Genomic DNA, 24,441 nt, shown 5'->3' on the forward strand with positions numbered 1-24,441 from the left:
TCATGAATTACTTTGAGTGACCCTGGCACTGCTCATTCGTCTCTTCATTTTCTGTTACCTGAATGGTACTTTGAGCTGTCCTTGAATCAAGAGGACCTTGCTCACTATAAACGGCAGGAAACAGTGTTGGGAACACAGAGTGTGAAAATTACTTTAAACCCATTTGTTCCTCTCTCTAAAAACCGAGTTATTTCTCAGTGAAAACTGGTGTGCACTTCAGCTAACATAACGCACATGTGCAGATGGCTTAATTTACAGCTCTCAGAAAGGAGAAGCTTGCACTGTGCTGTGATTCTAATGCTACACGGTGGTAATGTGTGGAGAGGCGAGAAGGGAGGGTCTGGTTAGAGGGCGACTGAACACCAGCACTGATAAGACTCAGTACAGTCATGTCATTTAATTCATAGCTTAAACAACATGTTTAAGTGTGCAGTTACTCTTTAAGAACAGCTGATAAGTGAGTCAATACAGACAAGTCTGGAAATGATGGCTTCTTTGTTCAGACAAGGGCACCTTAGCTGAGCATGATGAACAATGAATTAATTCCAGTTCAGTTCACTTGCTCGGTGGAGATTTGAGAAGTGTGTGTGTGTGTGTGTGTGTGTGTGTGTGTGTGTGTGTGGGTGTGTGTGTGTGTGTGTGTGTTTTGGGGGTGAATGAGCACTTTATAGTGGCTGCTTGTGTGTTTTCATACCTCGCGCAGAGGCTCATTAAGCTCCTCCAGGATGCTCTCTTCATCAAACATCTTGCCCTGGTATCTGTGCTCGTAGTAGTCATGGATTTTCTGTCGGAAGTCTGCCGGTAGTTTGTGGAACGACATGTACTGCTCCACTTGTTTGTACTGGAGGAAGGAGAGAAGCGTGAGAGAGACGAGGAGACACAAGAAGCATAAATCGATGAAATCTGAATTCAGCAACTCTTTAGATAATTGTGACGGGAAGAGGTTTGAGAAGTTTATGTGACCAGCAGCTTGTGGGGAAGCCATTCTTTTCTCATTCATACTACAAAACACTTTCCTCTCAGCCTGTCTTCTCAGCTGTAGCGCTCATGTGTGCAGTTATTGAGATGTACAGCTCTGCAAACATGAAGATCCTGTGAACTATTCATACCTCTTAGCTATGGGAGGAAGAAAGTGATGAAGCTGTTAAGGAAACATGACAGCTTTGTTGAGCCCTTGAGGATTCATTACGCTCTACTGTGTTTAGAGAAGAAAGACGCTGCTACTGTACATCTTAACCACGGCGAGTCTCTTTCTCTCTCCGTACTTTGGTGTACCAAATGCTTTATTTTGAAGGGACAGGTACAGAACATATAATCAAGCTTTCCAAAGGTAAAATATGTGTATTATTGTTGTGTGTTTTCATGTGTAAAATATATGAAACAACTCTTCCAAGGAGTGGGGCATTTGTGGACTCTGGTTACTATTCTGAGAAAGGAAGATGTTCGATATTTATGTTAGAACGGATGAATATGTAACTATGTGGCGAGAAAAAAAAGCCAAAGCTGAAAAGGGCATTGGGCTGCAGCAGATTGTGTTTGCTCACCCAAGTGATTCACACCATCACATATTTGCCACCGTTATGTTTTATCTGCATCAAATGCAGACCGAATGTCCACTTCTCTCAACTCTTTATGACGCTCCATAAACACATTTCATGCCTGGATTCCCTTTGAAGATAGCAGGCACTGGATCTGCTGTATAGCTTCTGCAGTGACGTGGAAGTGCATGATGGCACGGTGTAAATTGAGAAATAAATCTCTTGCTTTTATTCCCCCTACACTGTACACACATGGAATGGCTTTCGGGTTTGTTTTATTCACACCAGGAAGATGGCACATTGTATGTTGGTTTCACACATCACCACCTTCCTGTAAATGCAAAACACACCCTTAAAGCTACACAACAAAAGCATCCTGAGGGTGGAAAAAAAATGGCCACATAACTTGTGTTTTAGAACAACAGGCCAACAAGATGACCCCTGAAACTAGCACAGAGCGGTTTACTTCCTGTTATATCAACAGCAAATGCGCTAACGCCCCAGAAAGATGCAACAACTGGTACACGGAAAAAAATAGAATTACGGCCTCATGGTTGTTTGCCTCCTCAACCCAGTCAAGTCGCAATCTATATCCATGTCTGTCCAAAATGTCATCACTACATCATTTTATCTTATTGGACATTTGTGTGAAATTGTCATATTTAGCATATGAATTCCCTCAAGACTTTCCTGAAATATCGCGTTTACGCGAATGGGACGAACATGAGGTCACAGTGATCTTGACCTTTGACCACCAAAATCGAATCAGTACCTCTCCTTGAGTCCAAGTGGACGTTCGTTTAAGCAAAATTTGAAGAATTCCCTCAAGACTGAGATACTGCATTCACAAAATGGGGCGGGGACATTTAGGTCACCGCGACCTTTGATCTTGGAGCACCAGAATCTAGTCAGTGCCTCTTTGAGTCCAGGTGAAGAAAGAAAAAAATTCCCTCCAGGTGTTCCTGAGATATCGTGTTCACATGAACGGACAACTCAAAAAACATGATGCCTCTGCCACGGCTGGCGCCGGAGCGGAGCCATAACGAAGCCAAAATTCAATGGACAACAACAACAACAAAAAACATACAAGCAGGAGAATTGTGAATGAATCAGCTGTTCATGGACTCAAATATGTTTTAATACAGTGATCAAAACTGTGTTGTTGGAGTTAAAATGTTACGTAAGGTCTCTCTCTCTCTCTCTCTCTCTGTGTTAAGCAGAGTCATCCCTCTGAGGGATAAACTGTCAATTGGATGAGTACTGGATTTCAAGCAGAGGGTCAAGGAAGAACCTCCCTTGTTCAACACCACACCAGGAGATACAACAGGACGCAGCTCCAATCTTCAGAGCTTTAGAGCTCAGACATGATAAGTTTTGCTCAGTAACACTTACTGCCAGTGAAAAAGACATTGATTGCACCCTGTCAAGCAAAGCTGTCGTTGTTTACAGCTCACCTGTGGTTTAGCGTCTATATTAATCAGCAGTTATAATTCGTTTTTCTTCCACCTTTGAAGTTATCGTTGTCGTAGCTGTCAATCTTTCATTGTTTTAACCTCAACTGAAGAATAACGGGAAAGAAAAATAAACAAACGGAATATGACAAAACAAAACTTTGCTTTCAATTATGAGTTGGATAAACTCAAAAATGGTCAAAAGGCTGAAAAGGCCTCTGAAAATATGGAGATTTTCAAAAAAAAGCTGAATGAATCAGTGGAGGAACAAACAGATGCCTCCATACAGGCCACCATTTGATGACTAGTGATGTGAATCATATGCTTTACCCAGGAGTGGGCAATAGGGATGAAAAAGGAAGTGTTTACATCCTATTTTACAGAGACTTGGAGACACCCTCAGAAAAAACTGTTCCAAAAGGGTTCTTCCTGAAGGGCTGATGTTCTACCCAGAACCATTTGCTTCTGAAGAACCCTCTTTTGAAGAAAGGGTTTTTCATTGTTTCAAGACCATGGGTTAAATAAAGAACCCAAAGAACACTTTTTGGAAGGATAGTTGACATCATGGGTGTTAAAATATCCTCCGAGCCCAAACACCCGAAAACTGTGATTGTGAACCATGATTGTTGTGGGTTGCACTGCACCACATCAAGAGGAACCCAGGGGTGGTTCTAGATGAAACTTGGAGTATGAAAACGTTTCTTGGTAGAACCCCCTGGAGTTGGGTTCTATATGAAACCCTCAGACCATAAAAGAGTTCTTGGTAGAACCCTCTGAGTGGGTTCTAGATGAAACCATTGGAATATAAAAGGTTTCTCGGTATAACCCCCTGGGTGGGTTCGTGTTGGCACCTTTAGAAGGGTTCTCGATGGAACCATTACACCATAAAGGGGTTCTGGGTAGAACCTTTCTCAGATGGGTCCAGGTACAAACCTTTATGTTGAGTTCTAGGAAGAACTCTCTGAAAGGGTTACTTACCTGGAAGCAAAAACGGTTCTCCTACTGGGAAAAGCTGAAGAACCCTATATGGTTCTAGTAGGCACCAGTATTTCTTAGCGACTCAACAATCACTGGAGGCTTGTGTTGGCTCAATATTGTACAAAGACAGATAATTCTGTTTTTTCCTTTGATTTGTCACCCATCTATATCTACGGCCAATAGAAACCTTCAAAAAGACTTCAGTATTAACTGAGACGTGTGAACAGCCTAGTGGGGATCTTAAGCCGTCTCTGTGTGTACATGCTACATCCACTTCTTTCATCATTTAGAGTGGCGACGTGATCCTGCCTGTGAGTGTTGACCAGACAATCACGCTTTCTAAAGAGGCACACATGTGTGGAGGACCAGCGGGGGGGGGGCTGACCTTGATTGTAACACTGAATGACACGTGAATGGGATAGAGTGGCTCCCTGTACAGGAAATTACATTGTGTTGAGCTGTAAGGTGACATATGGGTCAGAGACGAAAATGAAGGCTTGACCCTGGTCGCACGGCAAATCACAATATCCTTTATACAGCACGTTGTCATGGTAGGACATAGGACATCATTCAATTTGTTTCCACACAGTAGGATTTTCTCTACGTAATATAAAGCTGTGAGTGTTTTTTACAGAAGAGAAAACTTGGGGTTGTGTAAGAATTGCAACGTTGGTGGAAAAGAGCGACATTTCTCTTTATTTTCAGGAAAACTTCATTTCTATTTAGACTAAATCTGATATAATCTCTTTCTACTTTTTATCACAAATGTTCCACAAACTGTTTGTTTCCCCCCTTCCCTATCTCTTTCTAACCTGCTTTATTACACAGAACCATCTGAGAAACCCGTCAATGAATGATACTTGGCAGGTGAACGCATGACTTGAAGCATGACAAGATGGGTTTTCGCATATTCTTGTGATATCGTGAGAATCCAGCTGCTGTGTGAGGAAAGTCTCTTTCGGGCACTTTTTCCCCAATGACTGGCCGGTATCAGACTGTTCCCCAGTGTGATGTATATACTGCACAAATAAATACTACAAACGCATGCATACCACACAGCATGGCCTTACACACGACTAAATGAAAATCCAGATGGATCACTTACTTTAATGAACCACAATATGAAATTACATCTGCAAAAACAATTAACTGCATCCTTTTCCTTCTCATGTAAACCAATTCTAATCTCAGTCTCATTCAGTCTGGATTAATTGCCTCGGTTTGCCGTGGTTCATTTAGCATGAAAAGCGTCAGCAGCACTCAATGACAACCTTACAGGGTGTAAACGTCAGCCATCTTTGCAGGTTTCTAACACATCGTGAATGTAAACACGTAATCCAGACAACAATCTGAATTGTCTCTTTAAATTGTTAAGAAAAGAACATAAGCGGGGATACTCCAAAATCTACGCATTCCTAACTAACTCAATGAAACAAACTTCAACTTGACAAATGACTCCCCATTAGCAGTGTGTCAGTAACAATAAAGATGCAGTCGACGCCCAGAGTATCCAGCTCATTCAATCAAACATGGGGATAAACAGGGAGGCTCCTAATAAGTGTTTCCTGCCTCCGAATTCAGTGACATCTCTCTCTTTCTCTCTCGTTCCCGCACTTCTTTGAAAGTGTCTGTTGAAGGACCAGAGTTTTATTTATCTTTCTGATTTTGCCAGCATTAGATTTAGGTTAGTGACAAGTCACAAGATAAATCTGCTCACTTATTAAAGGAAGACACCCCAGATGAATAGGGTACAAACAGTAACTAATGGATATCACTTCCCCAGTTGGTTACTTAGGTTTAGACAATTATAATTTTGTAAAACACTTTTTCTAAAATGTTATGTTTAAATATGCAAATGAGGCATAATCTAATACTAACTTTTAGGGAATTTAGGAGAACTCTACGGCGCTAATAGACAAAGTAGTAAAATAGACATATACTACATAATGTATTTTGGATGTTTTCTTCGTCTAAAAGAAGACATGTTGATCAAGTTGACCAGTGCATGAAAAACTATGTTTTTGACTGGGGTGTCTCATCCTACTAAATTTGGAGTAACAGTTTCAGTTAAGCTTTATATTATTCATCAATTTCTCTTGAGAGGGAAATATCAAGAAAATATATTTTGGAAATCCACCACATGGTCATGTTCCAAAGAGGCACATTGGGATGACGGGTGAACTGGAAGTTACACTGAAGAACACGTACATATGAGCGAATACATGTTAATAGCCAGATACACACTTCTACAACTAATATTTACCCTCTAAGATGGCAAGTTTTCAGAACCTGAACTTGAAATTTTCCGTATTCCACTCATTTTCAACACAATGTCACAGATGTTTTCCTCCTATATTGTATTAATAATGCAGTGTCCATTTTTTTTTTTTAAATCAAACTTTGTGGCTGAGGATGCAGATAAGACTGGACTTAGATCCCTCTGCAGTAGGCTACTTGTGTAAAAGTAACAAACACATTACATTTCTGAAATCCAATCTGTTCCTCTCGGTCTGCCGACTTAGCTGAGGGGCAGCACGGAGGCTCTTTTTATGGGACATAGTTGGTGGATAGCGAGCATGATGCATGGCTGTCACTGTAAGCTGCCACAGAGGGAAGGAAGAAATTGAATTGGCCCTCCCATTAATGGGCCATGTCACTGAACATCATGGCTCGGGATGTGACAAGTCCTGCATCTGTGTCTGTGTGTGGGTGTGTGTCTCTGTGTCTGTGTGTGAGTGTGTGTGTGTGTGTGTGTGTGTGTGTCTGTGTGTGTCTGTGTGTGTCTGTGTCTGTGTATATAAAACCCTGGTTGACTTCAGCAGTATCATTTAGCTCACTGCCTGAAGAGCAGAGACACACACACACACACACACACACACACACTGTGTTTCTAATATTTCTAATATCAGAGACACTTTCTCTCTTCATAAGGCGCACTTATCACATTTTGATTTCTCTTCGTACATATGGACCAAACATGAAGGAGAAAATGTAGAATGAGAGTACTACTTAAAGGTTTATGCAAATCACATTTTTGATTGGATGGATTGTGGAAAGGGCCTACAAAAGGGAAATAACAGAGAGGTGTCCAGAAAATCTGTATTTCAAAGTGATTTTACAGAACAAGTTCAGTTTACTGTCATCGTGGCTACTCTCTATGGAAACTTTAATTGTTAACAAAAAGTCTGTGTTATAGACTTGGGCAACTCTTCTGGCTGCAAAAAGAAGTCTGATTGTATAGAAGTCTATGAGAAAATGCCCCTACTTCTCACTTGATTTATTTACTTAGACCATAAAGCGGGGTACGCTTTAGGGCGTTGATCGGTCTGGTTGTTGTCCGTGTTTTCGTCCTAGAACTTTAACCCTTTCACAGTGTGTTTTCAATACATTAAAGTTAACTGTAATGTGTTTGGTTCCCTGAAAATGCCTTATTCAGTGTTCGGTTGGACTTAACTCCTCCCTCTTGTGTCACTTTGTGGTCGCAAAAAGCCAAGATGTCGATGGACGAACCTCAGGCTTCAGAAGGGCAGTCCACAAATCAATGAGTGACGTCACAGTGACTACATCCACTTCTTAGAGTCCATGATCTAGTCGGCACCAATTTTTGCCTGGATTTTAATATTTATACAAACAATGACCATATTATAAATAACAATAAATCTTCATATTCTGAAAATCTTAAAATATTAGGTGAGGGTGAAACACTTGACCCTGGAGATAGTACAAAAAAAATCGTAACTCAAGCTCCACTTACACGCTATTTCTGGAGCTTTCAACCGTGTTTGACTCCCTGTCAACTATGAGATGTGGTTTAAAGCTCCAGAAAAAGCTCACTTTAAATTAAATCAGATATTTTTAGGTGTGAGAGACGCAGGTAGTAAAGGTCAGGCCCCAATGGTCATCTGGGTTATGAAGTGAGCAGTTGCAGTTCAAGCCACCATTTAATGTGTCAAGACCCAGTGGATCAGTGCTCATCACCGGAGGCCTCAGGGGTCACATCTCCCTACACTCACCAAAATTCGGACACGCTTGCTCGAGAAGGGGAAGAAGTGATATGCGAGGAGGAGCCGGAGTGGAGTTACATAATGGCTAACGCCCTGCGTCCATGTGCTGTGTCCGCTGGCAGATGGTGTATTGCCCAACAGTCAAGGGCGAATGGACATATGAAGCAGGGGAGGGATGGAGATGGGAGGAACAACACGCGATGTGGACACCGGTCACCGCAACGTGAAGGAGGGGATGACAAGGGAACGCTAAGCTGCTGTCACTGCCTCATTTTTCCTGTATAGTAATACTGTCTGGGGAGACACACATCTACGACTTTACATGTCACTCACTGTGGCCCCTCATAAAATCCAGCCTCATTATATTCCACATCTTTAAATGTTTGTTGAGAACGGACATGCTCTACAAAGATTCCCAACCAGAGGTACTTCTATCCCAGGGGTACTTCTGCAGTTTAATAAAAAATACATACATCCATATACTGCGTTTAGGAGGAAAATAACAACCTTCCACACAAGATTACAAAAGATAAATTTGTCACAATAACCAGGAGACTAGCAGCTACAATACGTTAAGTTTTGTACTAAGTGTGCTCAGTGTCTCTCGTCAGCCTGAGTCAGCTGTAACACTTTTATATGGAGAGTGCATGAAAACTAGTTAGCAAGCTAGCAGAGATAGCTACCTAAAAGTTAGGTTAAAGTAATGATACGTGGTGTAAAAAGTTAGTTGAGAACAGTACTTAGCGAAAGTAATGGATGAGAAATAATTAGCTAAAAGTGATGAATAAACAGGCTAGATAATATATTGAAAGTAATGAATAAATAACTGAAATAATTAGCTTAAAGTATACTGGATAAACAGTTGAAATGATTAGCTAAAATTAATGAACAAACAGGTTAATAATTAACTAAAAATAATGGATAAATGGTTGAAAAGTCCAGCTTCACTGAAAGTTGTAATGCGAAGGCAAACAGTGACAATTCAACTGTATGATAAAAACGTTGACAGTCAGAATCACTGCTTTACAGTCTCTCATTAGCATCTCCCTCTCTTATCCCACGTTTACTGTGTTTGTCTATATTTATATTGCTGTTCCTAGACCTTGTAAACACGCCGCTAACCAAACAACATGCGTCTACTCTGATAAAGCAGAAAGAATACCAGCATGCTTTGTCTAACTCTTGATCCTGCAGTAAACGGTTCAAATCCTCATCTCTCTTTGGCCGGTGAGGTCTCTTCATGCAGACAGCAGACGAAGCTTAGTGCTGGAGCTATTGTGACATTTCTGTCTCAACACTGAGCGTGACGCTTTCCGTTTACTCTGTTATGTCAACACAAGGCCATGCAGCTGCTAGCATTTACTTTATCTTAGACAAAGAATCCGTTTGGTCAGAAAGGCAAGTTTCTACCCATAGCTCCGTCTCTAGTTTGTTATCTGCAGTGCAGCATGGTTAGTTTCATTAGTTAATAATGAACAGACAGTCATGGAGCACCGGTGAGGGACAGCATGTTGGATGAGTTGCTGTAGTCTAGCCTGGCAGGGAGTTGCCACTCTGTTCATTATTTCACTGCTGTGCATCATGGAGGAAGAGGAACATGAGACTGATGGCAGGAAGTGATTGCTGCAGACGTCAGACCACTGACAGAGTACAGCGACATGTAACTGACACAAAACAGAGACTCCAGCAAAGACTCGGCACCTCATTTGCCCTTTCTCTCAATTTTTCCTCTTTTTAGTCTCCGAGCTCGCTGCAGGAGGACGTCCTTAAGACTTATGGCATTAATGTCAAATAGTTCAACTGGAAACCAATTCCAATTTTTTTTGTACAGCAACTTTTTTCAGTTTCATCCAACTAAGTTATGCATTAAATGTAGTGAGGAGTGGATGAAATTTGTAGGAGGCCTGGTTAAAAAAAACCTTTAAATGGTGAAACATCTGTTTAGGCAGAAATGGACTTTGCCTTTACGGACCGATTTGGCTCGAACCAAAAAACTCCAGGAAGCAAGAAGTGTTCTTCAACGACTTACGGGTCAGGTGCATGGAGGTATAATAAGACCTGGATACGGCGCCCCAGTCAGCCTTGCTTCCAATTTTGCTCAGTGGCCACAGACGTCACAATCTGTGACGTCATCACAATTAAAAGTCTATGGGCCAAGCTGGACCAGTGGGCGGGGCCAGCTGTAGAAAAACTACTGCCGCATACGCCCGGGAGGAAACCTGGAAGCTATCGGAAACTTTTTTGGCGTATGCACCAGGCTAGCCCACACTGTCACTAACTGCACTCCTTGCATTCATAACATCAATTCTTTTGAAAAACCGAAAAAGTGATTACAAAAGGGTCCACGATATGCGTTTGTAGGATATATCCAGAATGATAAAAAACTGATAAAAAGATAAAGAAAGAAGCTAAAGCCTACAGATCACAGTGCAAAAGTAAACGACCACATCACCGGCAATCGAGACAGCAGACAATGAAAGTAAGCAAGTAGGTTTTTATTCACTGTTACAATCATTTAAAAGCAAAATTTGGATGGATTTCCCCAGATCCATTGATAATGTTTCCATTCCCTGCTGCATATACCATGCTGCTCATATTTCTGACACATACAGTAGCTTCATTACTTTTTAAATACCACCACAGCTCCTCTCACAAGAGTGTTGGTCTGCTATAAGCTCAACATCACGGATGCTCACTGCTATCATGACCCAGAAAGTAAAGCAAGATGATTATCTATTCTATTCTGCACAACCAAGGCTCAAGTAATAAAGTAAACCTGATCACAGTTTGGGCTAAATATTGGCCAGAGGCTTCAAACAAACAACAAAGACCGACCAATCACTCTGAAGTGTGCGTGCGTGTCTGCATGCGTACAAGTGACAGATAGCATAAGACATCTCCACATCTAACTTTCCAAACCCTCATTGTCAAAAGCTACTAGCGACAAATCTAGATACTTTTTCTGGTGTTGTTGGAGACTTTTCTGGTGTTTTGACTCTGACGTGAAAGCCCCTCGCGCAGCAGTCCCAGCTGCAGAAAGAGGAGACCCACACTCTCCGTGTCCAGACTGCAAATTAATTGCGCATGCGCAAAGCCGCCGCTGTTCCCACCTCTCTCCTCCAGCGCTCATTACAATTAGGCGATGACGTCATTTAGCGACTTCTAGCGACTTTTAGGACAGCCAATAGCTACTTTCCTTACTGAAGAGTTGGCAACACTGTGTCTGTTACATATGAAGGTGGGGCCGGTAACAGATTGTTTTTCTTTTGCATTAAGACTGGAAGTAGGGAAAACAGCTAGTCTGGAAGAAAGTCTTAGTGCATGTAACCTGCAAAAGCACAATTTATCATTGTCACATTTGTTCATTAATAAGCTTTAAAGGTGAAAGTAGGCGTCATTTTTTAAACTTTGCACAGAGCCAGGTTATCTGTTCTCGCCTGCTTCTAGCCTTTATGCTAAGCTAATCTATTTGCCTCCTGGCTCTTGCATCATACTCAACATAAATGCACGAGAGTGAGTTCTCCTCAATTAACACAAAGCAAGAAAGCGAAATAAGCACGATTCCTAGATTGTCAAACTATTCCGTTAAAGCTACTACGAGGATATTTAATCATGTGTTGATTTTGGCAATACCTGAGGACAAAAGCGTTAGTGTTTCCAAGACCCAGAGTCCCTTTAGAAAACCTCTAATTTTACAGCAGCGGTGTCTGACAGTCTGCCCCGCTCAGTCCTGGTTCTGCCCTGCCCTCCTTCCCTCCAGTGGGCCCAACAAAATCTTCAAACGGCAAGCATTAAGAATATGGAGATAGCCAATCTTCTCGCTGATGGTGTCATTACCTTACGTAGGTCATATAGAGGCATAAGTATTCAATTGAGACTGTTTCATAACCAGTTAAAAGTAACTTTAAATTCAAATTCAATCCTTTGATCACAAACTATCTGCACGTCTAGATGCTATTCGGGATAAGTCATTGAATGTGTAGTAAACATCCAGTGAAACAAACTAGCCAGATCCTTACCTTTTCCTGGTATTGCCGCCTGGATGAGTCCAGAGACTGGATGAGTGCGGTCGCGTGGCCGATGAACATGGCGTAGCAGGTGGCTCCGACGATCATGCTGAGCATGGTCAGCCAGATGTCCGACATGCTCTCTGGGGCTTGTCTTCCATATCCAATGCACAGCATGTGACTCATGGCCTTAAAGAGGGCGAAGGAGTAGAGCTCGGTCCACGAGTCGTTCTGTGGGGAGAGACGGAGGAGAAAACAAGTTAGGAAAATAAAATATAGGGCAGGTGGAGGAGGATAAAGAGGAAAAAAATCAGGGTTATTGTGTCCTCCTAGAATAGCTCCTTACTTTTATACTGTTACTTTCATCCTGCAATGATTCTTTATGACCGAAGCCATTTCTACTAGACGGTTAGAGTGCGACAGAAGTGATGATAGAGAGAGTGAATTAAAGAACAAGAGGGATAAAGAGTAAGACGTTCCTGTGTAGGGCTCTGTTTCTGGTGATTGTTTCATGTTTAGTGGAGAGACTTATCATCATCATCATCATCATCAGTGAGCAAAGCAGAAGGAGAAGAGAAAAAAACAACAACAATGGTGTTAATGAGGAGCCTGTAGAGCTGCCTGCTCTAGTATGCCTGTGATTGGTGCTCACACGTTCAGTCAACCCTAATTCTCCCACGTTAGATTCATTGTAAAGCCCTCCACAGGAGTCACTGAGCCTCACATCCTCCCCTCAAACAGCTGTGGCTCTCTCACACACACACTCACACACACACACACACACACTGTCCGAGGTTCACCGCTGTTTGTGCGTTTCTTCTTCTGTCCCTCTCTGATACGAGTGGAGCCTTCAGTCACTGATTGACTGCTTGGATTTGTATCTGATTTATGTTTTTTCCAGGAACATTTGCATTTCATTTGAGATTCAAATTTGGTTGGTTTTTTTTTGGAGGTGAAAGGACGTACTGGCAAGAGACTGCCGCCAAATGGAAATGTGTGTTTAGAGAGGTGATTGGAGGAACAGCAAAGAAAGAAAATTAGATTTTAAAGGTACTTAACATTATGGAAGCAAGTAACCAGAAACTCTGCCGAGTGGACGACTGTGAAAGCCGAGCGTGGCTCAATGTTTCCTATCTGTTGGTTTGAGGAGATAACAAACAGAGAAAGCCACGACAACAGTTTACAGACTTTAAGGTTACAAGAGCTTTCTTCTCCAGCTTTGATGTTATTTCAATAATACGCAGCTCTGTAATCGATGTCCTTGTCTCACTGCCATCCTTAAGCCCGTCAGGATAAGCAATATTTCAGACAAACCCGAACAGAATATTTGAAACACTCCCGCTTCAGTCTGAGCCTCATCCCCACTGTCCCCACGAGTGATGAACGGACTGGGAGTCCCTCCAGTCAGCCATCAGCATGCTGACCGCACTGCTGGTGGATGAACAGCGTGAGAAGGAAGCCCTAAGCCAGAGCTCAGGCAGAGAAATAAACACCTTCTTACACATGGCTGCATCTGTCTGTCTCACTCTAACAGACACACACACACACACATTAAGACACAGTATTTCAATGGACAGAGTTTAATACTAAGAAAACACCGCTGTTATAAATGATGTGCCTAACTATTTCTTGGCCGTAACTTGGTAGAGTCTTCGCTGGTTGCCTGGCAGCTAGCTGTTTTCATCTGCTTCCAGTCTTTATGCTAAAATCCGCTCAGCAGCTGCTGGGGGTTAAGCGATCATATTTAATGGCCATGCTATATATGAGACTGGTATCAATCTTCTTGTTTACTGTAACTCTCGACAAGCAGAATTGAAAACAAAACAAGTGCATATTCATTAACGTGACCGTATGAGCAGGAAGACAGAGACAACACAGCCTGACCAGCTGTAACAGGTCAGTGCGTGTTTAAGTTTGAAACAGCAGCTGATTAAAACTGACAGTGTGCAGCTGTCTCTTACTGTTGAAAATGACATCGCTCATGGTAACAAAATAAACGAATTCTACAGAGATACCACCCTGTGTGAGGAGGGGAGGGGGCTAATGAAATCAGCTCTGGTGTGCATTTTATTTGCCATCGATCTTCACTGAGCAGCGTGGATGAGAGCTAATTGCACATAATACATTTAGGCAGGAACACAAAAGGGAGTACGGGACATCTATGATACATGATGGGGTAAGTATAGAATAGTGAGTGTACGTGCATGCTGGCATGTCCGTCTGGGCTAACATGCTGTTTGAGACTCAGCTTGTATTTGAATATGTGTGTGTGTGTGTGTGTGTGTGTGTGCGTGCGTTAGACCTTTGCCAGTCATGCTGCTGAGCTTCCCTTTGACAGGGTGCAGTCCCTCTCTGACAGTTTGAAAACTGACACTGCTTTAAAAGGAGTGTCATTTAGATGACACTGACATTTAGGATTTTAATATGTAAACTGCCACAAAAGACCTTGTTAGCAATGTTAGTATTCATTATTCAGAAGCAGCGTGTTTGTGTTTGTGTTTGTGTTCATTATTTAAAACCAAATGAGTACGGGAAGCTGCAAGATGGTCTGGTGTCTGCTGGACGATTTTAATGAGGAATGCTGACGTTAAAAGCAAAAAGGATTTCTCTTGATTGGAGTACTCATGCATGAAGTTAAGTTGGATTGTGTGTTAATGTGAAAATAATGGACAACATTTCAGGGCTTTGTGGTGGCTGTGTTTGAAAATGTAACCGTAACATCACGAGTTTGAATTCATAACCTGAACTGGAACATTTACTTTCTCTGAATATAATGGGCAGCTTATTAAAAGGTCTTGGTTCACCAAATGCAGCATTTTTCAATTTTCTGTCCAACTTAACATGCAGCTGCACGGTGCAGCTGTAGCCTATAATTATTATCTTTTATTCTAGAGAGCCGGGCATTGCACCAAAATAAGGCAAATACAAATAAAAAGTAAAGTGTGTTGCTGATTTGAGTCTTCATGTCAGTCTGGTTCATGGAAGTTTTTCTCAGCCGACTCCTGTACATCTTTAATTGAATTTATCAGATGTGAAATGGATTCTTGTAAACGATGTTGCAGGAATTTAATTGATTTGCGAGACGAATTGGACTCGGTGGATCATAGCTTTGCTGCTCAATAACCTGTTATTGGGTTTGAGTTCATTAGCTTTAATAGTCTTTGACAGGAAGATGTGCAACAGGATGTGCTTGAGGAACAACTTCCAACCAATAAATAGACGAGATGAAATGATCATGGCTTGTTGGTTAAACTGTATTTCCTGTCTGCTGTACAGTGGAGACTGAGCAATCTAATTATTTATCATTGAACATATAAAAAGGTTACATCAGCTACAGAAAAGGGAATCTATAACATTTGGGAGAACAGATTTATAATTTGAGCTCTTCCTATCTTCGCACATGTACTTATGTATATTAATATTGTTAACTTCTCCCACAGATGTGGGACCAAGTCCTTGTTTTGCAAGTCACAAGCAAGTCTCATGTCTTTACTCTCAAGTCCTAAACCTTGAGATTCAACTCCTAGACAACTCTTCACAAAATAACTTTTCAGGGAAAAGATAAAAATTCTGTTTGCTCAGTTCGTTTTTTTTCCCACGAGTAAATCAACAACAGATCTCTCATAAAGTAAATAGAACCAATATCTCTGACGCTGTTGGAGAACCTCTGGTACCGGGCAGTTGATTGCCTCAAGCACACACTTGTTAAATAACATATGTTTTAGTCATTGGGCTTCAAAGAAAGGCACTAAGTATTTTTTCAAGTCCAAAGGCTGTCCAAAGTCACGAGTCATCAAAGTCTTTTTATGATTTTGTCAAAAGTCATCACATTAGTGACTTGAGTCCAAGTCATGTGACTCCACACCTCTGTTCTCCCTCTGCCAAAAACAAAATACAAAGATTCAATGAGATTTGTTTCTCTGTAAATTGTCGTCTCACCCCTCCGTTCACTTTGTTGTATCGGCCTCACTACATATAAAAACGTTCAGCTGTTCTTTAGCTGGCTACATTTTGCCAGCTTGACATCTGTTCGTTTTTATAAGAGTTGCTAGTTTCATCCTCCTCCCTGAGGGATTCAACCTTGGCAGAGCTGCAATAGAGAACACCACAGCTTTCATTCTTTTGCTTTCAGCAAATCAGAAAATGCAGCCATGCAAGTGGAACTTTGTGTGGACAAGGTGTGTCCCGAGGGATACACGCTGCTGGAGCACCACTGTAACTAATCTAAGTATACGAGGAGTGACTTGTTTGCAGAGGGGGAGCGGGTTCAGTCTGGCCTTAAGGTTCTCTGAAGCAGGGACCCCTCAAAAGGGATGAACATTATCCAAGGAGCCCCTCTTTATCATAACACCGATTAAGCATATGCTTACTACCAATTATACTAGATGCTATTTGAATTAGTTTTCTAAAACTTTACAATTCTTAAGGACCTGTTTCATAGTGGTGAACATCATATCAATACAACTTCTATAGCTTTTAAGTTTATGGTTTTCTTTCAAGTAATTGATCTTCAGAAGATGATCGGTAGCAAGACTGGCGTAGTCCTAAAAAATCCAGATTTAAAATGACCAAATTAAAGTGCTTCTACTTAAAAATAATGAATTTATTGCTGTTGGTCTCAATCATAATGGACAGAACTATTGTTTTACTGGCACAAATGATCCCCATCTGTAGATAAGCACTTTTTAATGATACAGCACAATTTTATAGTTCATAGCAAAATATTTGGCAGACCCCCTCACAGTGTGCCCTACTTTGACAATCGCTGCTCTGAAGGACCCACCTTCGCCTTTTGGCCGTGTCCTTCACAGGATCCAGCCTCTGGATTGAGACACAGCTGTAGATTTGAGACTGCTGTTGGTGTGCAACCATGTGCATCCAGAGAATGTGTCTAGTTGATGATGCAAGCTGTGGCCATGTGGCTCAAGCCCAAAGCATCTGTGCTGCTAAAATCATGGCACGTACGAGGCATAAGTAAGACGAAAAAAATCTATACTACTTTTAGATTTAACAAAATTGGGAAAAGCCAGACTGACACGCCAACATTGCTTTTTTAGCCACTCTAGCCTGTCGGTCGTTCCACCCCTTTGGTCCAGACTGAAATATCTGAACAACTATTGGATGAATTGCCAATAAAATTTTAATTTGTCGTTTATGACTAAATACCTGCAAAAACCAGTTAATTTGTGTTAAGAGCTATTTAGCAAATGTTAGCATGATAACATGCTAAACTAAGAGGGTGAACATGCTAAACATGCAGCAGCCAATCACAGCTGTCAATCATTTCAAGGCACACCCCATTTTTTGTCAATCAAATAAGTAATTAAAGCTAAATTTTAAGAAAAATGACCACTTGAATATATGTCAGCTTCATGAAACCTAAAGTGACAGAAATAACCTTGGGGGAAATTATTTTTTGTTTGGCTCATTTCCCATCAGCTAATATAGAGAAGACAGGGTTTACTACCTATACTGCAGCCAACCACTAGGGGGCAATCACGATGTCATGGAGCATTACCTCCCTTACTATTTCCAGAGTTTAAGTTGTTATACTTCACGATATAAAGATGTAAAAAAGATGTAAAAAAAATGGATGAATATTTATCCTGTATTTCAATAAACACCTGAACTCATATCACTACTTAGCTAAATATGACAAGACAATTGTTTTCTTAAAATGGGGTTGGTTTCACTGGGGCAACTTGCCCCACAAACACAGACTGGGCAGCAATTTAGTTTGGTTGTTGCTGGCTTACACATGGCTTGATCCAGCTTATTCAAGAAAGTCAACAGTCTCCAAACTTTACTTGATTTTACTTCTGTTTCAAATGCATTATAACATAATACACATAAATTACTTAACCTGTGTGATGTCTCAAACATCCTGCAACTACCTTTACAGAAGGATCCAATCAATTTCCACATGGCACTCACTTTGCCTCTGTTCTAAATCCCTCTCAGTACAGTAACACTCATGTTAAATGTTCATCTCCGATGACTGTATTTTAAAAATGGATGTTGTGTTACTGAGATCGTTTACACTTTATAATGCATGAACCAAATAAGAAGTAAAGGAAGCTGTTGGATCATAACAAGCAGTCACTCAACTCACACACCAACACCTCCACACAGTAACAGCCCATTATTCTTATGCATGCTGACAACCCTGCCTGCCAGTTACATCACTTCAGTAATTAAATGAATGGGGGATATCCTTATTAACTTTCACAGCAGGAGGGTTCCTTGAACTGCATATGTGTGTGTGTGTGTGCGAGGATACAATGCACATGCATAGGTGATAACGCCACACAAATGTGTGTTCTATTGCAATTCTAGCCCTACAGTAAAATATCCCTCAGCAGCCTAAACTATTAAATACAGAAACAGAGCTCAGACTCAAGCAGGAGAGGAAGAGAGAGGCTTTATTCTAATGCCACTGATCCATGAGCCAATCGGGATGAGGCAGATGGGACAAACCCACCCGTCATCCACCTTACAGAGAGCCACTTTAAATAACAGGCCATGATGATCTGGTATCTTGTGATCACTATGCTGCAGGAGCCTGATTGTTGGTTCTTATAATAAAACACCATTGTCGGCTACGTGGACATCTTTTACAAGTCACAGATATTGTTTTTGATGTTTTGAGGCAGAGCTGAATACATTACAGGAAGGGAAATAGTTGGAAGGAAGCTGTTTTTATCAGATCACATACACACAAAGACAGACAGACATATATTCATGTGACAGCAGGTGTAATAGTCCACATGAGAGTGCCCTCTGAGCAAGTGAATGAATCATGTGTTGTTTCTATCCGGCTGTATTATAGCCTAAGTGCAAGGATGAGTCCAGTAAATGTCCAGTGCGGGCAGAAGTGAAGCAGGAGGATGAGTATCATTTAACGCTGCGTCTCCTATTCAAAGCAGCTCTGAGGAGGATCTCTGACCTCGATTACCCCGAGACGGAGAGCAGCACCGCAGAGCAGGCGGGCCGCGCCCACATGGGAGCTCGCTGGCTGGCATTGTGGCATATCGCTCGGAAAATTGCACACGGACTTAAAGCGACGCGCATCACTCTCTGAGGCATCAAAGAGACAGCTGTACGTAAGCACGGCGAGCTGGAAGAGAGGCAGGAAAGGGGAGAAGCCTGACAGCTTAGAGAGCAATTTATTCTCTCTACCTTTTGGAGATAATTAACATAATACACAACAATGTTGTGATGCAATATAGAAGCTGCCCGCTCTCTGAGATTGGAAAAGAAATCGGCATCAACACAAAATGTATATTTGAGTTGGAATTAAATTCTAATAAGGGGCTGTTATCACTGCATCTATATTTGCACATGTGAGCTGAGAAAACAAGTCCAGATGCCAACGGAGCAGAAGTGTTGGAGCACAAGCGGAGACTCGTAACATCTAAACAAAGTCACTTTATTCTCTCAGTCAAACTAAGTCAACAAACTAAGTCAACGTCCACGAAGTCGAAATCGCTGTTCACTGCATTTTAGGCTTCTTGTTAGCCTCCGTGTGTGTGTGTGTGTGTGTGTGTGTGTGTGTGGAGAGGGTAAGAGTGAGAAAAAAGGATGGCTGGAGATGAAACAAGAGATGGAGCGATAGAGAAGCAAGTGATGTCCCCCAGGGTCAATGGGTGTGAGATCCATCTGTTCCTGGATATCACACACACACACACACACACACACACACACACACACACACACACACACACACACACACACACACAGACAGCTATGCACACCAGTACGCACACCACCGTGTCATAGCACACAGCGTTTTTCGAGGGCTGAAAGTGACAAACCTACTGTATGTGCCAAAACTAGAAGGTTCATCATATGAAGCATTTCTTAGAGATTCTTAGACAGACTGCACAGGAAACAGCTGGTGCACGACATATGCTCGAGGACGGAATCATCCAGCTCTGCTTCACTTCCCTAGACACAACAGTCATGTGATGTTCGATCCATGAAATAGAATAAATTACCTCGCAAGCCAGTTATTTGCAGCTTCTGACGAGACAGTAAAAAGTCAACCAGGAACATCTTTAGGCTCCGTCACAATGGTGAAAGGCTAGTTTGTGAGACAGATGATGTTGATGTCAAGCCATAGACTGTGGACATAGTGGACGTAGTGATGTCACTAGGACTGTAGTTTTGAAGCCTCGAGTTCAGCATTTTGGCCGTCGCCATCTTGTTTTTTTGCAACCAGAAGTGGCACAAGCAGAGCTAAGTCAAACCGAACGCTGAATAAAACCTTTATAGGTAAACAAAATGGTTACAATTAATTTTCATGAACTGAAAACATTGTTAAAGGGTTAAAGTTCTAAGAAGACTGTCAATAGGACAATCATTTACTAAATGAACGTCATGTTGTATTGAAGAAGACTTGAAACTAGCGATCGAGACCATAAACTCATGTTTACAATGTTTACTGAGGGAATAAATCGGACTTCTTTTTTGCAACCAGAGGAGTTTAAAGCACTTCAGCATTAGCTCTACTTTTCAGAACCGGTTGCCGCCTGTGTAAAAGCGTCATTCTCCACCAATGCCAACTATTTATCCTCCGTCTTAACCAATCACTTTGCTCTTTACCTCTCCTATCAATGCAAACTGTCCTCTCTAACTCCCAATCCACTTGTCCTAGCAGTGTAATTCTCTCTTTAGTTAAAGTTACTCTGAGCCTGAATATTCTTCATAAGGAATATTATAAATATCTTCATTTGTATGGTTGGCCTCTCCTGGTTCCACTATTAACAGGCCTACCACATGACTCACAGGCAATATGTGTGAGTGTGTATATGTGTGTGGGGGAAAATAGTATTTAAGTTATAAAAAGACAAAAAAAAAAGTGTGAAAACGGCATGTATTGAGCAAAGGGCAACCAGGCAGATGTGTTTTTAACAGCTCACATCCCCTGGCTTCTCCGTGTCTCTGGCTCTAATCTCTAATACGGAGCGACGAGTCAGACAGGATGGAAGGGATTAAGCTCAACATGATAAATACACAAACAGGTGAAAACGGTTCCTGATGTTGTGATGTAACAGTACAGCCATAAAAAAAAACATCTCTGCTTTAATAGCATTTTAACAAGTACAAAGAGTACGCAGCTTCCGGTTTATTAGTCCTCCATGGCCAGAACTATTAAACTGTATTGGTTAATTATTGCAGTTCTGCAATAAATCCTTTATTCAAGCTAGAGTTGGAAATCTTTGAGAAAAATATTTATTTGATAATTGTTGAAATTTCATTTACATCCCAACAGCAATCAATAAATTAAATGCTCCGACATAAAAAGTAAGTTTTTTGTGGATTTAGTTTTTAAATAGCGTACTCTTGCTAGTTCATTGATAATGTTCAGTATTTGTTGAAGCGGTATTAGAGAGGTCTTGATTCAACTCTATGGTAATTTGGAAGCTGTAGTTTGTTGTACTTTAGTATTTTATTGTTTGATTGCAGATTTTTTTGAGATCATGAGATGGGATGTAAAGAGAATCTTATGGTTCAAGAGGTTTGGATCAAGTTATGCTCCTGTTTGGCAAAATGCAGGCTGGTTAAAGGTATAAAGGTCGAAACCAACATGCTTTTAATAATGATTTTTCATCAATGATTTGGTCTAGATCATTGTTTTTCATGCAGCTGGAGCATTTATTTTTTTGTGTAATTTTGTTCTTTCATGTCTGCAGATGGCCAGAAGCTACCTGCCAGTTAGAACGATGGGAGGACATCTGAGCGGAGACGTAAATAAGAAGAGAGAGAGAAGACATTGGCTAAAGAACAAACCACATGAAGTGCTGCATGAACCGAGTGAAAACAGGCTCTGTTTTCATCCCTCACTCCTGCTTTCTGTACACACTGGCATCTCTCCTGGGTTTAACTAGAGAGGGTTTAATTAAGGCTGGGCCTGTGTGTGTGTGTGAGTGTGTGTGTGTGTGTGCAGACTCAACCTTAAATAAATCCTATTTCCCCATCTGCCTGCAAATAACACACTTCTGTGCTCCATGGGGGATATGTTTAATGCTTTGCTTTTGCAGTGATTGTTCTTTCAAACACCTTCGCATGCTGATATTCCTGTGATTGTGCGACTTATACGCAAACATTATACGCAACATTTTTGCTTACCACCATCTTGTTGAGGGAGACCCAGCAGTCAGACGGAAAGTCCTGCAGCATGGGAACGAGGAACTGGAGACAGCCATCCCAGTGACACAGCAGCAGCATCATACCAATCAGGTTGAATATTCGCATCACAGCACTGGCGAGGTCATAGGTCATGTGGAAGATCTGTCAGGAGGAGATGAGACGGACAGAGAGAGGGTTATCAGAGTGGAGAGGAGGGAGAGACAGAGATAGATGTGTGAGGGGAATGAAAAATGTGTTTGTACAGAAAGAGGTAAACTGTACATCCAGTACATTTCTAAAAAGAGGAGAACATGTAATATTATGCTTAACATATGTGTTCTTCACTGTTATCTATAGGAGATCGTTTGGCCAAAATCCTTCTCTTAAGGTAGTGTTAATTGATTTATTGTTTTTTTTTCCCACTTTGGAGTAGGAAAAGATACTGTAAACACAAAATTGACACATAATCATCTCGCAAAGTTGATATTATGGCGAACATGTTAGCATACAGTTGCTCGAGGAGGAGGTTAAAGGCGGTGACGATGCCAGATCTGTGTCTGTCCGCGATAGACTGGCTGCTGCAGGAGACCCCGCTGTTGTCTGAGCTGAAGGGGTTTCAGGTGAGGCTGATTCGGCAGGGAACCCAATGGCCAATGACCAGCATTCATAATTACAATAAAGTAATTGCCAATTTTCTCGCTGACGGTCTTGTTTACTTAAGTAGGTCATATGGAGGCAGCGGTATTAAATTGAGACTGTTTCTTAACCAGATAAAAGGTCCTCATGGTAACTCTCAGTAAAACAACAGCCTGGACCTACTGATGCTTCTGTACTTCATACAGTGGATGTTACAGGAGGCAAAACATGTCACGATGATGTCACTAAGCAGGGACAAAAAGCCGACGTGCTGCATGTCATCCCTCCTCAATCTTAGTAGCATATTAGTGTCAGGCTGAGGGTCTACACTATAACCAGGTGGGCAAAATGAACAAGAAGAAGAATGATGGACGATGAAGCCTCATCAGACGCTGATGAGACTTTGATCAGCAGCCTGGGGTCGGCCTCTCTCTGCTGGTTTTTTTTTTTTTTTTAGATTCAATCCCTTCAGGTACGAAGGCTCATTTGTGCGGAGCTGGTGTTGTGGTCACAGCGCTGTAAACACCACTCAGTGTGGCTCTCGCTGGCTACTGGCCAGGCCTTGTTACCACTATGCGTGTGTCTGTGCGTGAGGGTGCAGGTTTACATCAATGCGTGGGCTCCGCTGTGAAAACCATGCTTAGCTGGACCAACTGGAGGCTTCACTAAAACGTAAGCAAAAGCATTTTCCCCACTAGGGACAGAGAATTATCCTATGACGGAAGTAGGCCAGGTGCTGAATGTATGCCTGCAACGTATATATTACATATTCATGTATGATGGAAAGCCCTGCTTTATGGGCCAATTTGCTGAATTCTTACATCAGAAACAAAGGGCTCATTTCTCACTGGAAACTGGAGGATGGACCTACATGTGACTCATCCTGTCACCTCGCTGCCCTAAACCCTCAGCTCACTTGAATCTCAAAACCAGCATCCCCCTACCAAAACCCCCGGGGTGCAGATGTCTCTTGTTAGTCACAGTGCCGACACAATAAAGCAAAGCGCTCTAACATATTCCTCCATCCAAACAGACCAACACACATATATTACTCCACACGCTGATGTGGATGATTCTTGCGAATGTAGCTTCGGTGCTTTTCTCATGTCTGGCTGAGTTCCCCAAGTCCCATTAATTTCTTCGACTTTAACTGCTTTAAATGCTCATAACACTTTAGTTTTGTGCATATTAGCTGTCTGTACACTAAACACCTCCTCCTTATCCTCCGCCGCCATCTAGAATATCCGTCAGCATCAAGGTGTTGTTTCTACTTGGTGGATATTCAATCACATATATGTTGGTTTTCTTCTTTATTCTTCACTCATATTTTAAGCTTTCCCTTCCCCTCGTGAATTAGCTGCAGGCCAAATGCCAAAGACACAACTTTCACTACTTTTCCCCTCCTATAATGGCTAATGGCCTTAGCTCATTTGGCAAAGGGGAAAGGGAAACACACTGAGGGCCCTGCCCTGTGATTAGAAAGCATTCCCGTCATGATTAATGAGGCTCCAGGACTATAATGTTCCCCCTGACACCCAGACAGCACCTGGCCATGTGTCACTGTCACGCCACAATCTCGGTCGAGGCCCATTACTGTGACCACGACTCACGGCCTGAGACATGCAGATAAAGTTGCGTTCCACTCCCGTCAGCAGCACATTGTCAAACACGGGGCGGTCCGGACGACACCGTTTAG

At 41.8% G+C, this 24,441-nt stretch overlaps 1 protein-coding gene across 1 annotated transcript in view; it reads right to left on the bottom strand.

Annotated features, from left to right (window-relative positions):
- Nucleotides 1–24,441, bottom strand: part of hcn2b (hyperpolarization activated cyclic nucleotide-gated potassium channel 2b) — a 44,185-nt gene that overhangs the window by 13,435 nt on the left and 6,309 nt on the right. The window contains exons 3-5 of the mRNA XM_031868299.1: nucleotides 22,110–22,271; nucleotides 11,991–12,209; nucleotides 695–841 (exon numbers count right to left, since the gene is read on the bottom strand). Of these exons, the coding sequence (XP_031724159.1) occupies nucleotides 695–841; nucleotides 11,991–12,209; nucleotides 22,110–22,271 (528 nt within the window). The remainder of the gene's footprint in view (nucleotides 1–694; nucleotides 842–11,990; nucleotides 12,210–22,109; nucleotides 22,272–24,441) is intronic.

The sequence above is a fragment of the Anarrhichthys ocellatus genome, unplaced genomic scaffold (genome assembly GCF_004355925.1).
Source record: "Anarrhichthys ocellatus isolate YVR2014 unplaced genomic scaffold, GSC_Weel_1.0 scaffold42, whole genome shotgun sequence".
NCBI classification, from domain to species: Eukaryota; Metazoa; Chordata; class Actinopteri; order Perciformes; family Anarhichadidae; genus Anarrhichthys; species Anarrhichthys ocellatus.